Here is a 14,224-nt window from a genome sequence, read left to right on the forward strand (position 1 = left end):
CATCACTTCTGTTAGCAGAGCGATTTAAATGCTGGGCCAGATTGAAAATGCCAGGGTATCGGGGCTGGAGGAGAGGGAATGGCCAATTTGGCTCGCTGCTCCACGACATTTACTCGGCTCTGTACAGAGCTGAGGCCGTGGCTTCGCATCTGCGGACGGACTCTCTTTTGTGGACCTCAGCTCTGAGTGCCCTTTCCTCCCTTCTATTTGCATGGTTTCACGCACGCAATGCTGGTGGAACGCAGCAGGCCAGGCAGCATCTATAGGACGAAGTACAGTCGACGATTCGAGCCGAGGCCCTTCGTCAGTGACGAAGGGTCTCGGCCTGAAACGTCGATGGTGCTCCTCCTTATAGATGCTGCCTGGCCTGCTGCGTTCCACCAGCGTTTTGTGTGTGTTGCTTGAATTTCCAGCATCTGCAGATTTCCTCATGTTTGCATGGTTTGTTTTTCCCTTCTGCACCTTGGGTGTTTGATGGTCTTGTTTATGGGTTCTTTTGGATTTCGTTGTATTATGGCTGCCTGTAAGAAGACGAATCTTAATGTTGTGTAATATACATCTAATTTGATAATAAGTGTACTTTGAACTTGTTCCATACTCAAACCATGCTCTAAGTGAAGAGGTTACCCCTTTTACCCTTAACCTATGACCTCTAGCTCTAGTTCTGCCGAACTTCAGTGGGAAAAGTTTGGTTGCATCCACCCTATTTATGCCCCTCATGATTTTGTAAACCTGTCTATCAAATCTCCCCTCATTTTCCTACACTCCAGGGAATGAAGCCCTAACCTGTTCAACCTCTCCCTGTAACTCATGTCCCGGGAACACCCTTGTAAATTTTCTCCGTACTCTTTCAACTTCATTGATATCTTTCCTGTAGGTTGGTTTGAGCCCCAGCCGAGGCAGCGTGTGGTGTCCTTGAGCAAGGCACTTAACCACGCACTGCTGCAGTCCACTCAGCTGAAAACGGGTACCGGCTAAATGCGGGGGGTGAACCTCGCGATCGACTGGCGTCCTATCCGGGAGGGAGTCTTGTACTCTCAGTCGCTTCTCACCACGGAAACTGGCATAAGCACCGGCCTGATGAACCTATAAGGCTCGGGACAGACTTTAACTTTAACTGTAGGTAGGTCACCGGAATCAGTCAGGGCATGGAGCATAGGAGTTAGTGCCATATTTCCGTTGTACAGCTCGCTGGCGAGGCTGCACTCGGATTGCTGTGGACAGGCTTCCACGCTCAAATTAAACTTCTTACCGAAGTTTGTATATATCACCGTATACTATCTTGTGTCCATTTTCTTGCAGGCATGTACAGGGAAAATACAATTGAATTTATGAATATTTATACATAAACAGATTAAAAACTAACAAACAACCAACGTGCCGAAGACAAACTGTGCAAATAAAAATAACACTGAGAATTTGAGTCGTAGAGTCATTGAAAGTGAGTCTGCAGGTTGTGGAGTCAGTTCAGAGTTGAGGTCTGCGCTGGTTCGGGAGTCCGATGGTTGTGGGTTAATAACTGTTCCTGAACCTGGTGGGGTGGGATCTAAGGCTCCTGCTTCTCTTTCACCCTGTTGTGGGAATGACGTGGTTAATCTGGAAGGAGTGCAGGAAGGTTTACAAGGATGCTGCCAAGACTAGAGGAGCGGAGAGGTCGGCCAGGCTGGGTTTTATTCCTTGGCGTGCAGGAGAATGAGGGTCATCTTAAAGAAATGTTTACAGTTATGTCAGCAGTTGTGTGCGATATTGAGGGACAGTGCAGAGAACACACCAGGAAGTCATTAGGCGCGTAGGGTATTCAACTGAACTTTATTTTTAACACTTTTTGTACGATATGTGAACTCCATCCATGTGGGAATGGCTAACTGAGTGGCATAGGATTAGAATGTAAGAACATGAGAAACAGGAGCAGAAGTCGGCCATCTGGCCAGTCGAGCCTGCTCCGCCATTCAATGAGATCATGGCTGATCTGACCATCGACTCATCTCCACCTACCTGCCTTTTCCCCATAACCCTTAATTCCCCTACTACATTAACCCGATAACCACGACAAGAGCCATAGATAGGGTGGGTGGTAATAGTCTTTTCCCCGGGTAGGGGAATCCAAAAGTAGCAACAGAGATTTCGGGTGAGAGGGGAAAGATTTTAAATGGAGCTGAGGGTCAATGTTTTCATGTGCTGCCAGAAGCAGTGGGGGCAGGTAAATAGCAAATCTTAGAAAAGTACTTGGAGGAACATGGCTTTGAAATTGAACTTGAAATTGGTTTATTATTGTCACACGCAACAAAATATAGTGAAAATCTTGTCTTGCATACTGTTCCTACAGATCAATTCATTACAACAGCGCATTGAGGTAGAACAGGGTAAAACAATAGCAGAATGCAGAAGAAAGTGTTTCAGTTACGGAGAAGGGACAGTGCAGCTAGACAACATGCTGCACAAACACTACAGTCTTTACCTACTAACAGGAAAAATGTAAATGAAGTTGAAAGAGCACAGAGAAAATGTACAAAGATGCTGCTGGGTCTGGAGGACTTGACTTTAAGTGGGAAGATTGAATAGGTTAGGACTTTATTTCTTGGAACGTAGAAGCTTGAGGGACTTGATAGAGGTATACAAAGTGCTGGAGGAACTCAGCAGGCCAGGCAGCATCTAGGAAAAGAGTACGGTCGATGTTTCAGGCCAAAACCCTTCAGCAGGACTCATGTTGGGTGGGACTACAACTAGCGGTCACAGGTTAAGGGTGAAAGGTGAAAAGTGTAAGGGAAACATGAGGGGAAACTTCTTCACTCGGGGGGGGAGGGTGAGAGTGTGGAATGAGCTGCCAGCGCAAGTGGTGCAATGGAGCTCGACCTCAGCATTTGAGGGATAGGTACATGGATGGTAGGGGTATGGAGGGAATTGGTCTGTGAGTAGGCCGTTAAAATAGTTTAGGCATGGTCTAGATGGACCGAAGGGCTTATTTCTGTGCTGTACTTTTCTATGACTCTATTACGAGATAGATTGTGAGATCATGATGGACGTGGGTCTAATGCATGAAATTGGAACCAGTTTGGTGGGCACTGGGGTCAGCCAGGACTGGTTGGGCCGAAGGGCCTGTACTTGCTCTGTGCTGCTCTGTGACTCTGATGCCACAGGAAGTTGAGGGTAGCGGGTTGAACTCTCCTGCCAGACGGCGAGCTTTACCTGATGTTGTCACTGATCAGCCCCCATGTGAATGCTGGCGGGGCGCTGTTGTGCGGAGGCCTCATCAAATGAGGGTGTTGCGAATACTCGCTTCGGCAGGTCAAACACTGGAGTGAAACGTGAACCATGTGATGTGACCCAACAGGGGAGAAGAACGTGGAATGCCAGCAAGTGCACTTCCTTTGAATTGCGCCTGGCTTTGGCCTTGTTGTCTTGCCCTTGAGTATCCTCCGAAACAACAAGATTGACCCTGCTCAGTTCAGCACAGTTAAACCAATAATTTAACACGTTGATTGTTTGTTATATCAGCGACACTCACAGCTTCTTCACTCCAATGGACTCCCTTTCAGGGACTTCTTGTCTCATGTCCTCGATATTTATTGCTTATTTATTTATTATTTCTTTTTGTATTTTCACCGTTTGTTGCCTTCTGCGCTCTGGCTGAATGCCCTAGTTTGGGGGGGGGGGGGTATTGGTTTTGTTATGATTATTATTCTGTAGGTCTATTGAGTATGCCCACAAGAAAATTGTGCAAATGCCAACAAAAAAATAAGTGCAAAACACAGAATATAAAACTCAAAATCGGAAGAGTCCAGGCATATTCAGTTCAGCTCAGTGATTGTTATCTGAAAAATGCCCCGATTCAAAGTCGCCCAAAATAGCAACGAAAAAGGAGTGACCAGAAACCAGAAACACATTGTAACGTGAACTACAGACCTTCCCCAAGACCCAGAACTCCGGCAGCATTGAGGGAAAGAGAGACCTTTCAAACGGAGGGACCTTCCTCCGGGAGCTGGTAAGTGGTGCTGAATACGCTCACACCTTGACTGATTTTAGTTTTCTTCGGCTTTAATTGGCGAGAAATGGAATCGGCCATGGGGTTGTGCCCCGTCTCCAGGCTCCTTGGCCTCAATGTCGTACGCCTCACAGAACACCTTTGGAGACCGCAAAGTGCCAGACTGCACAATCAAACCCAGAAAGACCCCACCAAAATGTAGGTCACAGAGACGGAGAGATGTAGACCATGTGTTGGCAGAAGGGATTACTGCAGTTGGACATCATTCTCTTGATTGGTTTTGACACTTGGTTGTAGGCCGAAGGACCTGTTCCTGTACTGTACTGTTCCACGTTTTATGTAACTCCAATTATCATCACAGTTTTTCTGGCTGTGTTGATTGGCCGTTTGATATAGGTCACCTGACCCTTTGGGCCTATCCAGTCACTCATTGAGATCGTGAAGAGCCCTCTGTCTCAGTTTCAGTTTCATGCCTTGTTCCCACATTCCTTCAATACTCGGAGATCTGTCGGTCTCCATTTTGGATCACCTCAGCAACTGAGCCTCCACAGTAGTCCAGGGTAGAGAATTCCGAAGGCTCCATGAAGACACTTGCCCTCATTTTGAAGTCACAGTCGAGTTTGTGCATGTATGTACAGTACACATGTGCACAGGTGCAATGAAAAATTGACTTACAGAGGTATCACAGGCACAGAGCATTGGAGACTCATTGTTCACAAGAAAAACATAAATTACACAAAATTATATAGCATTAGGACAAGGGCTGCCAGGATGGGAAACAGCTTCTTCCCCCAGGCCATGAGATTACTGAACTCCCTGCCGCCACCCAGGTCTCATCACGTAGGAAGCGACAGTAATAATATATGTTTACTTTTTTACTTGTATCGTATATTCACCTTATTATTTGTGGTAACATTGTTTTGTGTGTCAGTTGTATGCCCTGTGTTGTGCACTTTGGGCTGGAACAGGGGTTCCCGACCTTTATTATGCCATGGACCCCGACCATTACTGAGGGGTCTGTGGGCCCCAGGTTGGGAACCCCTAGTCTGGAGGAAGGAACGTAGCCTCATTTGGCAGTATACGTGTCTGCAGCTGAATGACAGAGTTTCAAAGTACATTTATTATCAAAGCATATATATAGTATACAGTTCTGAGTTTCGCTCCCATAGGCAGCCAGGAAACAAAGGAACACCATGGAATCCATTTAAAAAAAATCTAACACCCAACACCAGAAAACTTGAACTTAAACTTGAATAAGAAAGAGCATGATTAGATTAAAAACAACAAAGTCTTACAGTGTGAAGTGATCAATGTGGTCATAGTGTTGCTACGCTGAATTAATGATTAGGATTACCAACTGTTCTTGGCCCTGATGAAGGGTCTTGGCCCGAAACGTTGACTGTTTATTCCTCTCCAGAGATGCTGCCTGACCTGTTGAGTTCCTCCAGCATTTTGCACGTGTTGCTGAAGATTTCCAACATCTGCAAAATCTCCTGTGTTCTCGAACCTAATGGTGCGAGATTTCAGGCTTCTGCCGTCAGAGACCTCGGCAGATCTCTACAGGGAGCGTCCTAACAGGTTGCATCCTTGTCTGGTATGGAGGAGTCACCGCACAGGGTGACACCTTCATACCAGTTGCAGAGGGTGGTACTGTAAAGCGTTGTGCTGACCACTACACTGCCGTGTCCCCCCCCCCCCCCCCATGGAGGTGGGATGAGTTAGAATTGATGTCATGGCTAGCAGAGACATTGTGGGCTGAATGGCCTGTTTCTGCACTGTAAGTTCTTTGTTCACGTTTAAAATCTGCCATCCCCACCCAGTCACCCAACACCAGAAAACTTTGCAGCCAGAGCAGTCAACTAGCTCCTGAATTCGGGGCAGTTGCAATGTGATGTCTGATGAAGGGGCCCGGCCAGAAACGTCAACTGTTTTATTCCCCTCTATAGATGCTGCCTGACCTGCTGAATTCCTGCAGCATGTTGTGCTCCAACATCTGCAGAATTTCTTGTGGTTTTGATGAGCTGCAGTGTTCTCTGTCGAGGGATGCGCCACATAAATGCAAGTGCTTCTTTAATCTTCCAGCCTCTGTCATGGCTTTCTTCTGGTAATTGGCCATGTTAATTGGCCATTGTAAACCCTTAAATGCTTTTACCCTTGGAAAGCTGCCACAAGATGTAAAGAGTTAATTGTGAGCCCTGTCTGTGTCTGTTCCTCACAGATAAGACAACAGCTTTGAAGTCTGTCACTACACTAACCTGCTGGAGGTGATCCTGACAGGCGGAGGCAGCTAATCAATCTTCCCGATAAGAGCTGAAAGCAATCCCACAGCTTGTGAGCAGAGCAGAGAATTTATTCCCCGGCTTGTCAGGGATAGGCAGAGATCCTCACAGCCGGCTTACTGGAACTCGGCCTCCTCTGTGCGCTCGTTTCCCACCCGGCTGCCTCATTAACAGTTTGGGGGAACCCCAGGAGAGAGAGTGACTGGTTCACACCTTGGCTTCGTCAGTCACCTCAAGGGCCGTTGTGGGGACTGTTGTCCCCTCCTCCAGGTTCTGCCTGATTTGGGTATTCGCCTGTTTTGCTTCCACGGGGGGGGAAAGGGGCTGCCTGAATGGGTGGTCACTTCTGCTACGGCTTTCACAGGGCCTTTGTGCTCTCCCAGTGGGTTCTGGCCATGAGGTACAGGTCTAGTGAGAACCCTGCAACAGCCTCACAGGCACAGAAAAGACACCGGACATGAGTGACGCCACAACTCAACGATGACAAAACCAAAGAGCTAATCAGGGAAAGAAGCTGGAGGTCCATGTGCCAGTCTTCATTTCGAGAACAAAGGTGGAGAGTGTCTGTAGTTTTATTTTCCTTGGCATTAACATAGCAGAGGATCTGTCCTGTGATCAGTACATTACTGTCATCACAAGCAAGGCATGACAGAGGTCCATCAGCCAGTCCTCAGAGGATCAGAGTTGGAGAGGGTCAGCAACTTTAAATTCCTCGGTGTTACTATTTCAGAGACCTGTCATGGCCCAGCGTGTAAGTGGTATTATGCAGAAAACATGGCAGCGCCTGCACTTTCTTAGGAGTTTGCCTGACATCTAAAACTTTTGACAAACTTCTATAGATGTGTGGTGAAGAGTACGTTGACTGGCTGCATCACAGCATGGTCTGGAAACATTTTCCCTGGAAGGGAAAATCCTGTGAGGAGTAGTGGACAGGCCCAGTATATCGCGAATAAATCCTCCCCACCATTGAACATATCTCTATGAACCGCTGCCACAGGGAAGCAGTATCCATCATCAGGGACCCCCATCACCCTGGCCATGCTCCCATCTCGCTGCTGCCAACAAGAAGAAGGTCCAGGAGCTTCAGGACTCACAGCATCAGGTTCAGGAACAGTTATTACCTCTCAGCCATCAGGCTGTCTAACCGTAGGGGGATAACTTCATTCAATTTCTCTTGCCCCATCATTTAAGTGTTCCCACAACTAATGGGTGTGGCGCGTGACCAAGTGGTTAAGGTGTTGGACTAGCGATCTGAAGGTCGTGAGTTCGAGCCCCAGCCAGGGTAGCGTGTTGTGTCCTTGATCAAGGTATTTAATCACATATTGCTCCAGTCCACCCAGCTGAAAATGGGTACCGGCAAAATGCTGGGGGTTAACCTCGTGATAGACTGACCTTCTATCCGGGGGGGGGAGTCTCGTACTCTCAGTCGCTTCATGCCACGGAAACCGGAAATAAGCACCGGCCTGATGAGCCTATGAGGCTCGGGACAGACTTTAACAACTAATGGGCTTTCTTTCAAGGACTCTTCATCTCAGTTCTTGATATTTATTGTTTGTTTATTTTTATTATTGTTTCTTCCTTTTGCATTTGCAGTTTGTTGTCTTCTGCACTCTGGTTGAATGCTCCAGGTGGACCAGTCTTTCATCAATTCTGTTATGGATATTATACTATAGATTTATTGAGTATGCCCACAAGAAAATTAATCTGAGGGTTGTATATGGTGATATATATGTACTTTGATAATAAATTTACTTTGAACTTTGAAATTTACATAAAGTTCCGTTATTGGATAAATCAGTGCCCAAGAATAGAAAAGGCTACAAGACATTAGTAAATACAACGCAGTCCATTACAGGCGAAGCTCTCCCCACGACTAAGTACATTTGCGTGGAACACTGCCACAGGAAAGCAGCATCCATTATCACAGCCCTAAACGTTGACTATTTATTCCCCTCCATTGATGCTGCTGATGCTTTGGAGAAAACAGTCCATATTTGTCCATCCTCCCTTTAAAGCTGAGTCAAGTTAACCTGACATTCGTGGTTGCAAAGTTGTTGGAAGCGATGGTTAGGGATGAGATTACGAACTACCTAGAGGCACGTGACAAGACAGGCCAAAGCCAGCGTGGTTTCCTGAAAGGAAAATCCTGCCTGACAAACCTACTGCAATTCTTTCAGGAAATTACAAGCAGGGTAGAGAAAGGAGATGTAGTAGATGTGGTGTACTTGGATTTTCAGAAGGATTTTGACAAGGCGCCACACATGAGGCTGTTTAGCAAGATAAGAGCCCATGGAATTACAGAAAAGTTACTAGCGTGGGTGGAGCATTGTCTGGTCAGCAGAAAACAGAGAGTGGGAATAAAAGGATCCTATTCTGGCTGGCTGCTGGTTACCAGTGGAGTTCCATAGGGGTCGGTGTTGGGACTGCTGCTTTTTATGATGTATGTCAATGATTTGGACTGTGGGATTAATGGATTGTGGCTAAATTTGCCAATCATACAAAGATAGGTGGAGGAGCGAGTAGTGTTCAAGAAACAGAGAGCTTGCAGAGAGACTGAGATAGTTTAGGGGAATGGGCCAAAGAAGTGGCAAATGAAATACAATGTTGGAAAGTGTACGGTCATGCACTTTGGTGGAAGAAATAAACAGGCAGAATATTATTTAGATGGGGAGAGAATTCAAAATGCAGAGGTGCAAAGGGACTTGGGAGTCCTTGTGTAAGATACCCTAAAGGTTGAGTCGATTGTGAAGAAGGTGAATGCAATGTTGGCATTCATTTCTAGAGGTATAGAATATAAGTCCAGGGATATGTTGTTGATGCTCTATCAGGCACTTGTGAGACCACACTTTGAGTATTGTGTGCAGTTTTGGGCTCCTTATGTTAGAAAGGATATACTGACATTGAAGAGGCTTCAGAGAAGATTCACGAGAATGATTTCAAGAATGAAAGGGTTACTGTATGAGGAACGTCTGGCAGCTCTTGGGCTGTATTCACTGGAGTTCAGGAGAATGAGGGGGGATTTCACAGAAACATTCTGAATGTTAAAAGGCCTGAACAGAATAGATATGGCAAAGTTATTTCCCATGGTAGGGGATTCTAGGACAAGAGGGCACAACTTCAGGTTTGAAGGATGTCCTTTTAGAACTGAGATGTGGAGAAGCTACTTTAGTCAGAGGGTGGTAAATTTGTGGAATTTGTTGCCACAGGCAGCTGTGGAGGTGAAGTCATTGGGTGTTTTTAAGGTAGAGATTGATAGGTTCTTGATTAACCAGGGCATCAAAGGGTATGTGATGACTGGAAGAATTGGATAAGCCCATGATTGAATGGCAGAGCAAACTCGATGGGCCAAATGGCCTACTTCTGCTCCTATATCTTATGGTCTTGTGGTCTAAGTCTTGCTCCCACTGCAGTTAACCAGGCAGAGGTGGCTGTGGGGCCTACCATTCCCAAAAATACTGCTGCACTCACTCAGCCCTCTCGTGAGGAATGGCCATTTTGCAAGAGGGCCTGTGGTATCCATGACAACGCAGCCCAGTAGCTAGTGGTGTGAGAACGAACGGATGAGCCATTCTAAAAACAACTAAGCTCTGTGTGTCAAGGAGCTGTCTTAGCCTGAGGGTGACTTTACAGCAAATTTTTAATGAGGGTATATTTGCATATGGATTGAGAAAACGCCTTTAGCTGTGTCAGTTTGTGGCTTAATGGTGATGCTCCCAATTCTGAATTTGATGGCTGTTACTCTGTGCTCCCCAGAGACTAATGTATGGAAGCCCCTGGTCTAATCTGGGTCCCATCAACGGAAAAAGGGGCACCACATTGTGGCCGTCTCAAATTAAATGTTAAACTAACATCTGAGTGAAGGGGAGAAAGATACACACAACGTACACAGAGTCCATTTTATTCTGTACCCCCAGGACCTAATAAATCAGCCACTGAGTGTATGTCCGTGGTCTTCTGCTGCTGTAGCCCATCCACTTCAAGGTTCAACGTGTTCTGCATTCAGAGGTATTCTTCTGCACACCACTGTGGTCACGTGTGGTTATCTGTTACTGTTGCCTTCCTGTCAGCTGGAATCAGTCTGGCCATTCTCCTCTGACCTCTCTCATTAACAGAACTGCCACTCACTGGGTGTTTTTCACAGCATTCTCTGTAAACTCTAGAGACTGTTGTGCATGAAAATCCCAGGAGATCAGCAGTTTCTGAGATACTCAAACCACCCCGTCTGGCACCAACAATCATTCCGTGGTCAAAATCGCTTAGATCACTTTTCTTCCCCATTCCGATGTTTGGCCTGAACAGCAACTGAACCTCTTGACCATGTCTGCGTGCTTTTATGCATTGAGTTGCTGCCACGTGATTGGCTGAGTAGATATTTGATTTAACGAGCGGGTGTACCCATGAGAGGGATAATAAATCAACCGTGATGGATTGGCGGAGCAGACTTAATGGGCCGAATGGCCTAATTCTGCTCCTGTGTCTTGTGGCAGTGCTCCTTGTAGCTGTGCTTGCCTGTGATGATCTGGGCTGTAACAGCCAGTTTTTATGGGCTTTTCCATTTTCTGGGAATTGGGAGTGGCGTCGGCCGCATGACACGAGTCCAGCTACGCAGTCCACCCAGAGGTCAGTATGGCGGCAGACCCCCCCCCCCCCCCCCCCCGAGCAATGGCTGTGAATGAACCGCGTACGAGGAGGCCTAATGCACGGGCACTTTGATAACATTTGAGATTATTGTGGATTAAATTGTAACCAATTGTAACCCAGTGTAATGCTGTCATTCAAATGAAAAATTGGAACTAAGCGTTCTGCAGTTGGCGGTCGGTCTAGTGAAAAATGTCCAATTGATTTTTCTAACTCGCCCTGAAACAAGTCACGTTCTACCCTCTTATACTGACTCTTAAGTTGATTTAATGATCATAAATGGATTATGTAATTCAATCAAAACTAGCTCGAGGATGTAGATTTTGGCGATTCCCTTTCAATCCGTCTTTATTATTTGGTCCTTTGGTTTTAATTTTATCGAGGCCACTTAGGATTTAATTAGTTCCCTCGCTCTGCTCCGGATTCGCCTTGTGTTCACGCCGGTGTCGACTCTGACTTGGGAGCTCAGAACTGCTTCTGTACGGGGCGACTTTCGGTGCCGATGTCAATGCACGTGCCTGGGTCTCCACGCAGATGTGATGGCGTGTGCACTGCGAGTGTGCGTACCTGTAACGGCGGGGTGAGCGGAGAGGCTGTGTGCAGATGTATCTGCACACCTTCATTGTGGCAGGGGTGGATACTTGTAGATCTATGCAGGTGAAAATTTTCTCCCGGGGGATTTGTACAGATGTTCCTGCTTACAGGGGTCTCTGCGAGTATTGATGCCTTTCCTTAGGGGAACCAGCTCAGGAGTCTGCCATGGAGATCTCTTTTAATTTAACCATTTTTAGTAGTGTTCCCATGGAGACCGCGCAGATTGTAACATGGTCTTAGGGAAAATATAAATATTAACGCGATCTCCGGGACAATGTGCAGATGTTAACGTGTCCCCAGGGAGAATGTGCAGATGTTAATGTGTTCCCAGGGAGAATGTGCAGATTTTACCCATGTTCCCGGGGACAATGTACAGAAATTAATGTACTCTCAGGGAGAGTGTGCAGATTTTACCCATGTTCCTGGGGACAATGTACAGAAATTAATGTACTCTCAGGGAGAATGTGCAGATGTTAACATGTTCTTAGTAAGTCTGTGCAGATGTTAATGTGTTCCCAGGGACAATGTGCAGATGTTAACGTGTCCCCAGGGACAATGTACAGAAATTAATGTGCTCTCAGGGAGAATGTGCAGATGTTAATATATTCTTAGTAAGTTTGTGCAGATGTTAACATGTGTCCAGAGACAATTTGCAGGTGTTCCCAGGGTGAATGTGCAGGTTTTACCCATGTTCCCAGGGACAATGCGCAGATGTTAATGGTTCCTGGGGAGAATGTGCAGATGTTAATGTGTTCCCAGGAAGTTATGTGCAGATGTTACCCATGTTCTCAGGGAGAATATGCAGATGTTAATATACCCAGGGCAACTAAAGTTGTTGGGAGAATCCTGTGTAAATATAAGAAAGTGACTGGGCAGCTTTCATCTGTTGTGTTGTGGGGCTTTATGCTGAGGGCTGAACTCATTGCTTGGTGCAGTGTGAAACCAGGCAGTTCTACGATGCCAGAAGGAAGATTAAGATACTGGAGGAACTCCAAACAACAACGCACACAAGATGCTGGTGGAACACAGCAGGCCAGGCAGCATCTATAGGGAGAGGCACTGTCGACGTTTCAGGCTGAGACCCTTCGTTAGTCCTGATGAAGGGTCTCGGCCGGAAACGTTGACAGTGCTTCTCCTATAGATGCTGCCTGGCCTGCTGTGTTCCACCAGCATCTTGTGTGTGTTGTTGTTTGAACTTCCAGCATCTGCAGATTTCCTCGTGTTTGCACTGGTGGAACTCAGTAGGTCAGGCAGCATTTGTGGAGGGAAATGGACTGTTGGCGTTTCAGAGCCAGCGGATGGCAGGTGTGATCATAGAGATCACCTTCTCCCCACCTCCTTATACTGGCTCTCTCCCCTCTTTCAGTTCAGGAGGAGCATTTGGGCTAAACATCCTGTTTCCATGCTGTGTGACTCTGTGACTACCTGGAATTGCCCCCACCTTTTACTTGATTTACACTAACGCATTCCCCCTGTGATTTCCCTGCAGGTCTTGGTTGATTCCATTGGCCCCGGTTCCGGAGGTCCGTTGCTATACGAGAATGTGACCATCGCCGAGGGAAGCCCCATACTCCGTGACCTGGTCTTCAGTCCCGATTACCAGCACATCTACGCAATGACTGACAAGCGGGTAAGTAACACCGGGCAAGGGGGGAGGGACGGGGCAACCCAGAGGCGTGGGAAGACCCCAGCCTGGTGTATGGAGGTTTAAATTTTTTTTGTTTAGTAATCTGGACTTTCAAAAGGAATGGGTGGATTGGAGCCCCCGAGTTATGCAGTGACCACGCCATCTCAGAGATGGGGGGTGTTTGCTGGGGAATCCAGCGACCAGCACACTGATGTGGGATGCCAACATTAGTAGAAGCAACTGCTGGTCACTCCAGCTCCACTGGGCTGTCTCTGGACTCTCTCCACTTCCCTGGTCACTTCCATTGATCAGTCTCCCGCCAGTTGGTCTCTGCTGGTCAGTCCTTGCAGGTCAAATTTCCACCGGTCACTTCACTCTGGTCCTTTCCACCGGTCGCTCCCCATAGGTCATACGAAGGTTCAAAGCTTCATTTACTGTCAGTGTGTGTGTGTGCAGTACACAACTCTGAGGTTTGTCTGCTCGAGGTAGCCACGGAGCAAAGAAAACACGGTAGTTGTTCAAAAGAAAAAGATCAACCTCCACCCCCCCACTGCAGAAAAAGAAGCAAATCGCACAAACGGCAACATTGAGCCCCTGCCCCCAGCGCAGAAAAACAAATTTTGTAAACAAGAAAATTAACCCACAGACACACACACACACACACACACACACACACTCTCTCTCACTCTCTCACAGGCACACGCACACACACACCCCCCCCCCCCCACCCAACAAATTGCGTCAAGCAGCCGCAAGAACGTCACCCCAGCCTATGCGGGGATAAAGTCGCTCCGAGAGCAGGAAGAACATCAACTGCAACGCCTCTCCCCACACAAACGAAGTCAACAAAGTGCGTCAAACAGCAACAAGAAAGAGCAGGTGAAAACACAGAACATAAAAACCATAAAGCTGAAAGAGTCCACAGTCCAATCCATGAATTGCAGAACATCCTCCGTCAGCGTCGAGGGAGAGAGGGACCACTGGAATGCAGAAGCCTTCCCTCGAGAGCAGCAAGCGATAGGTTGCCACACGCAGGCATGTTGCCCGGCAGCAGTGAGCGAGAGGCAGGTAGTCGGCGCTGATCAGACGCTCATCTTCCACATC

The 14,224-nt window shown here is 47.2% G+C and overlaps 1 protein-coding gene across 3 annotated transcripts in view; it reads left to right on the plus strand.

Moving 5' to 3' along the window:
- LOC132377710 (plexin-A1-like) overlaps positions 1 to 14,224 on the plus strand; it is a 442,266-nt gene that overhangs the window by 181,364 nt on the left and 246,678 nt on the right. For all 3 annotated transcript variants that reach the window (XM_059943957.1, XM_059943958.1, XM_059943956.1), the window contains exon 4: positions 12,983 to 13,123. In XM_059943957.1, the coding sequence (XP_059799940.1) occupies positions 12,983 to 13,123 (141 nt within the window). The remainder of the gene's footprint in view (positions 1 to 12,982; positions 13,124 to 14,224) is intronic.

This window comes from Hypanus sabinus, chromosome 19 (assembly GCF_030144855.1).
Source record: "Hypanus sabinus isolate sHypSab1 chromosome 19, sHypSab1.hap1, whole genome shotgun sequence".
NCBI classification, from domain to species: domain Eukaryota; kingdom Metazoa; phylum Chordata; class Chondrichthyes; order Myliobatiformes; family Dasyatidae; genus Hypanus; species Hypanus sabinus.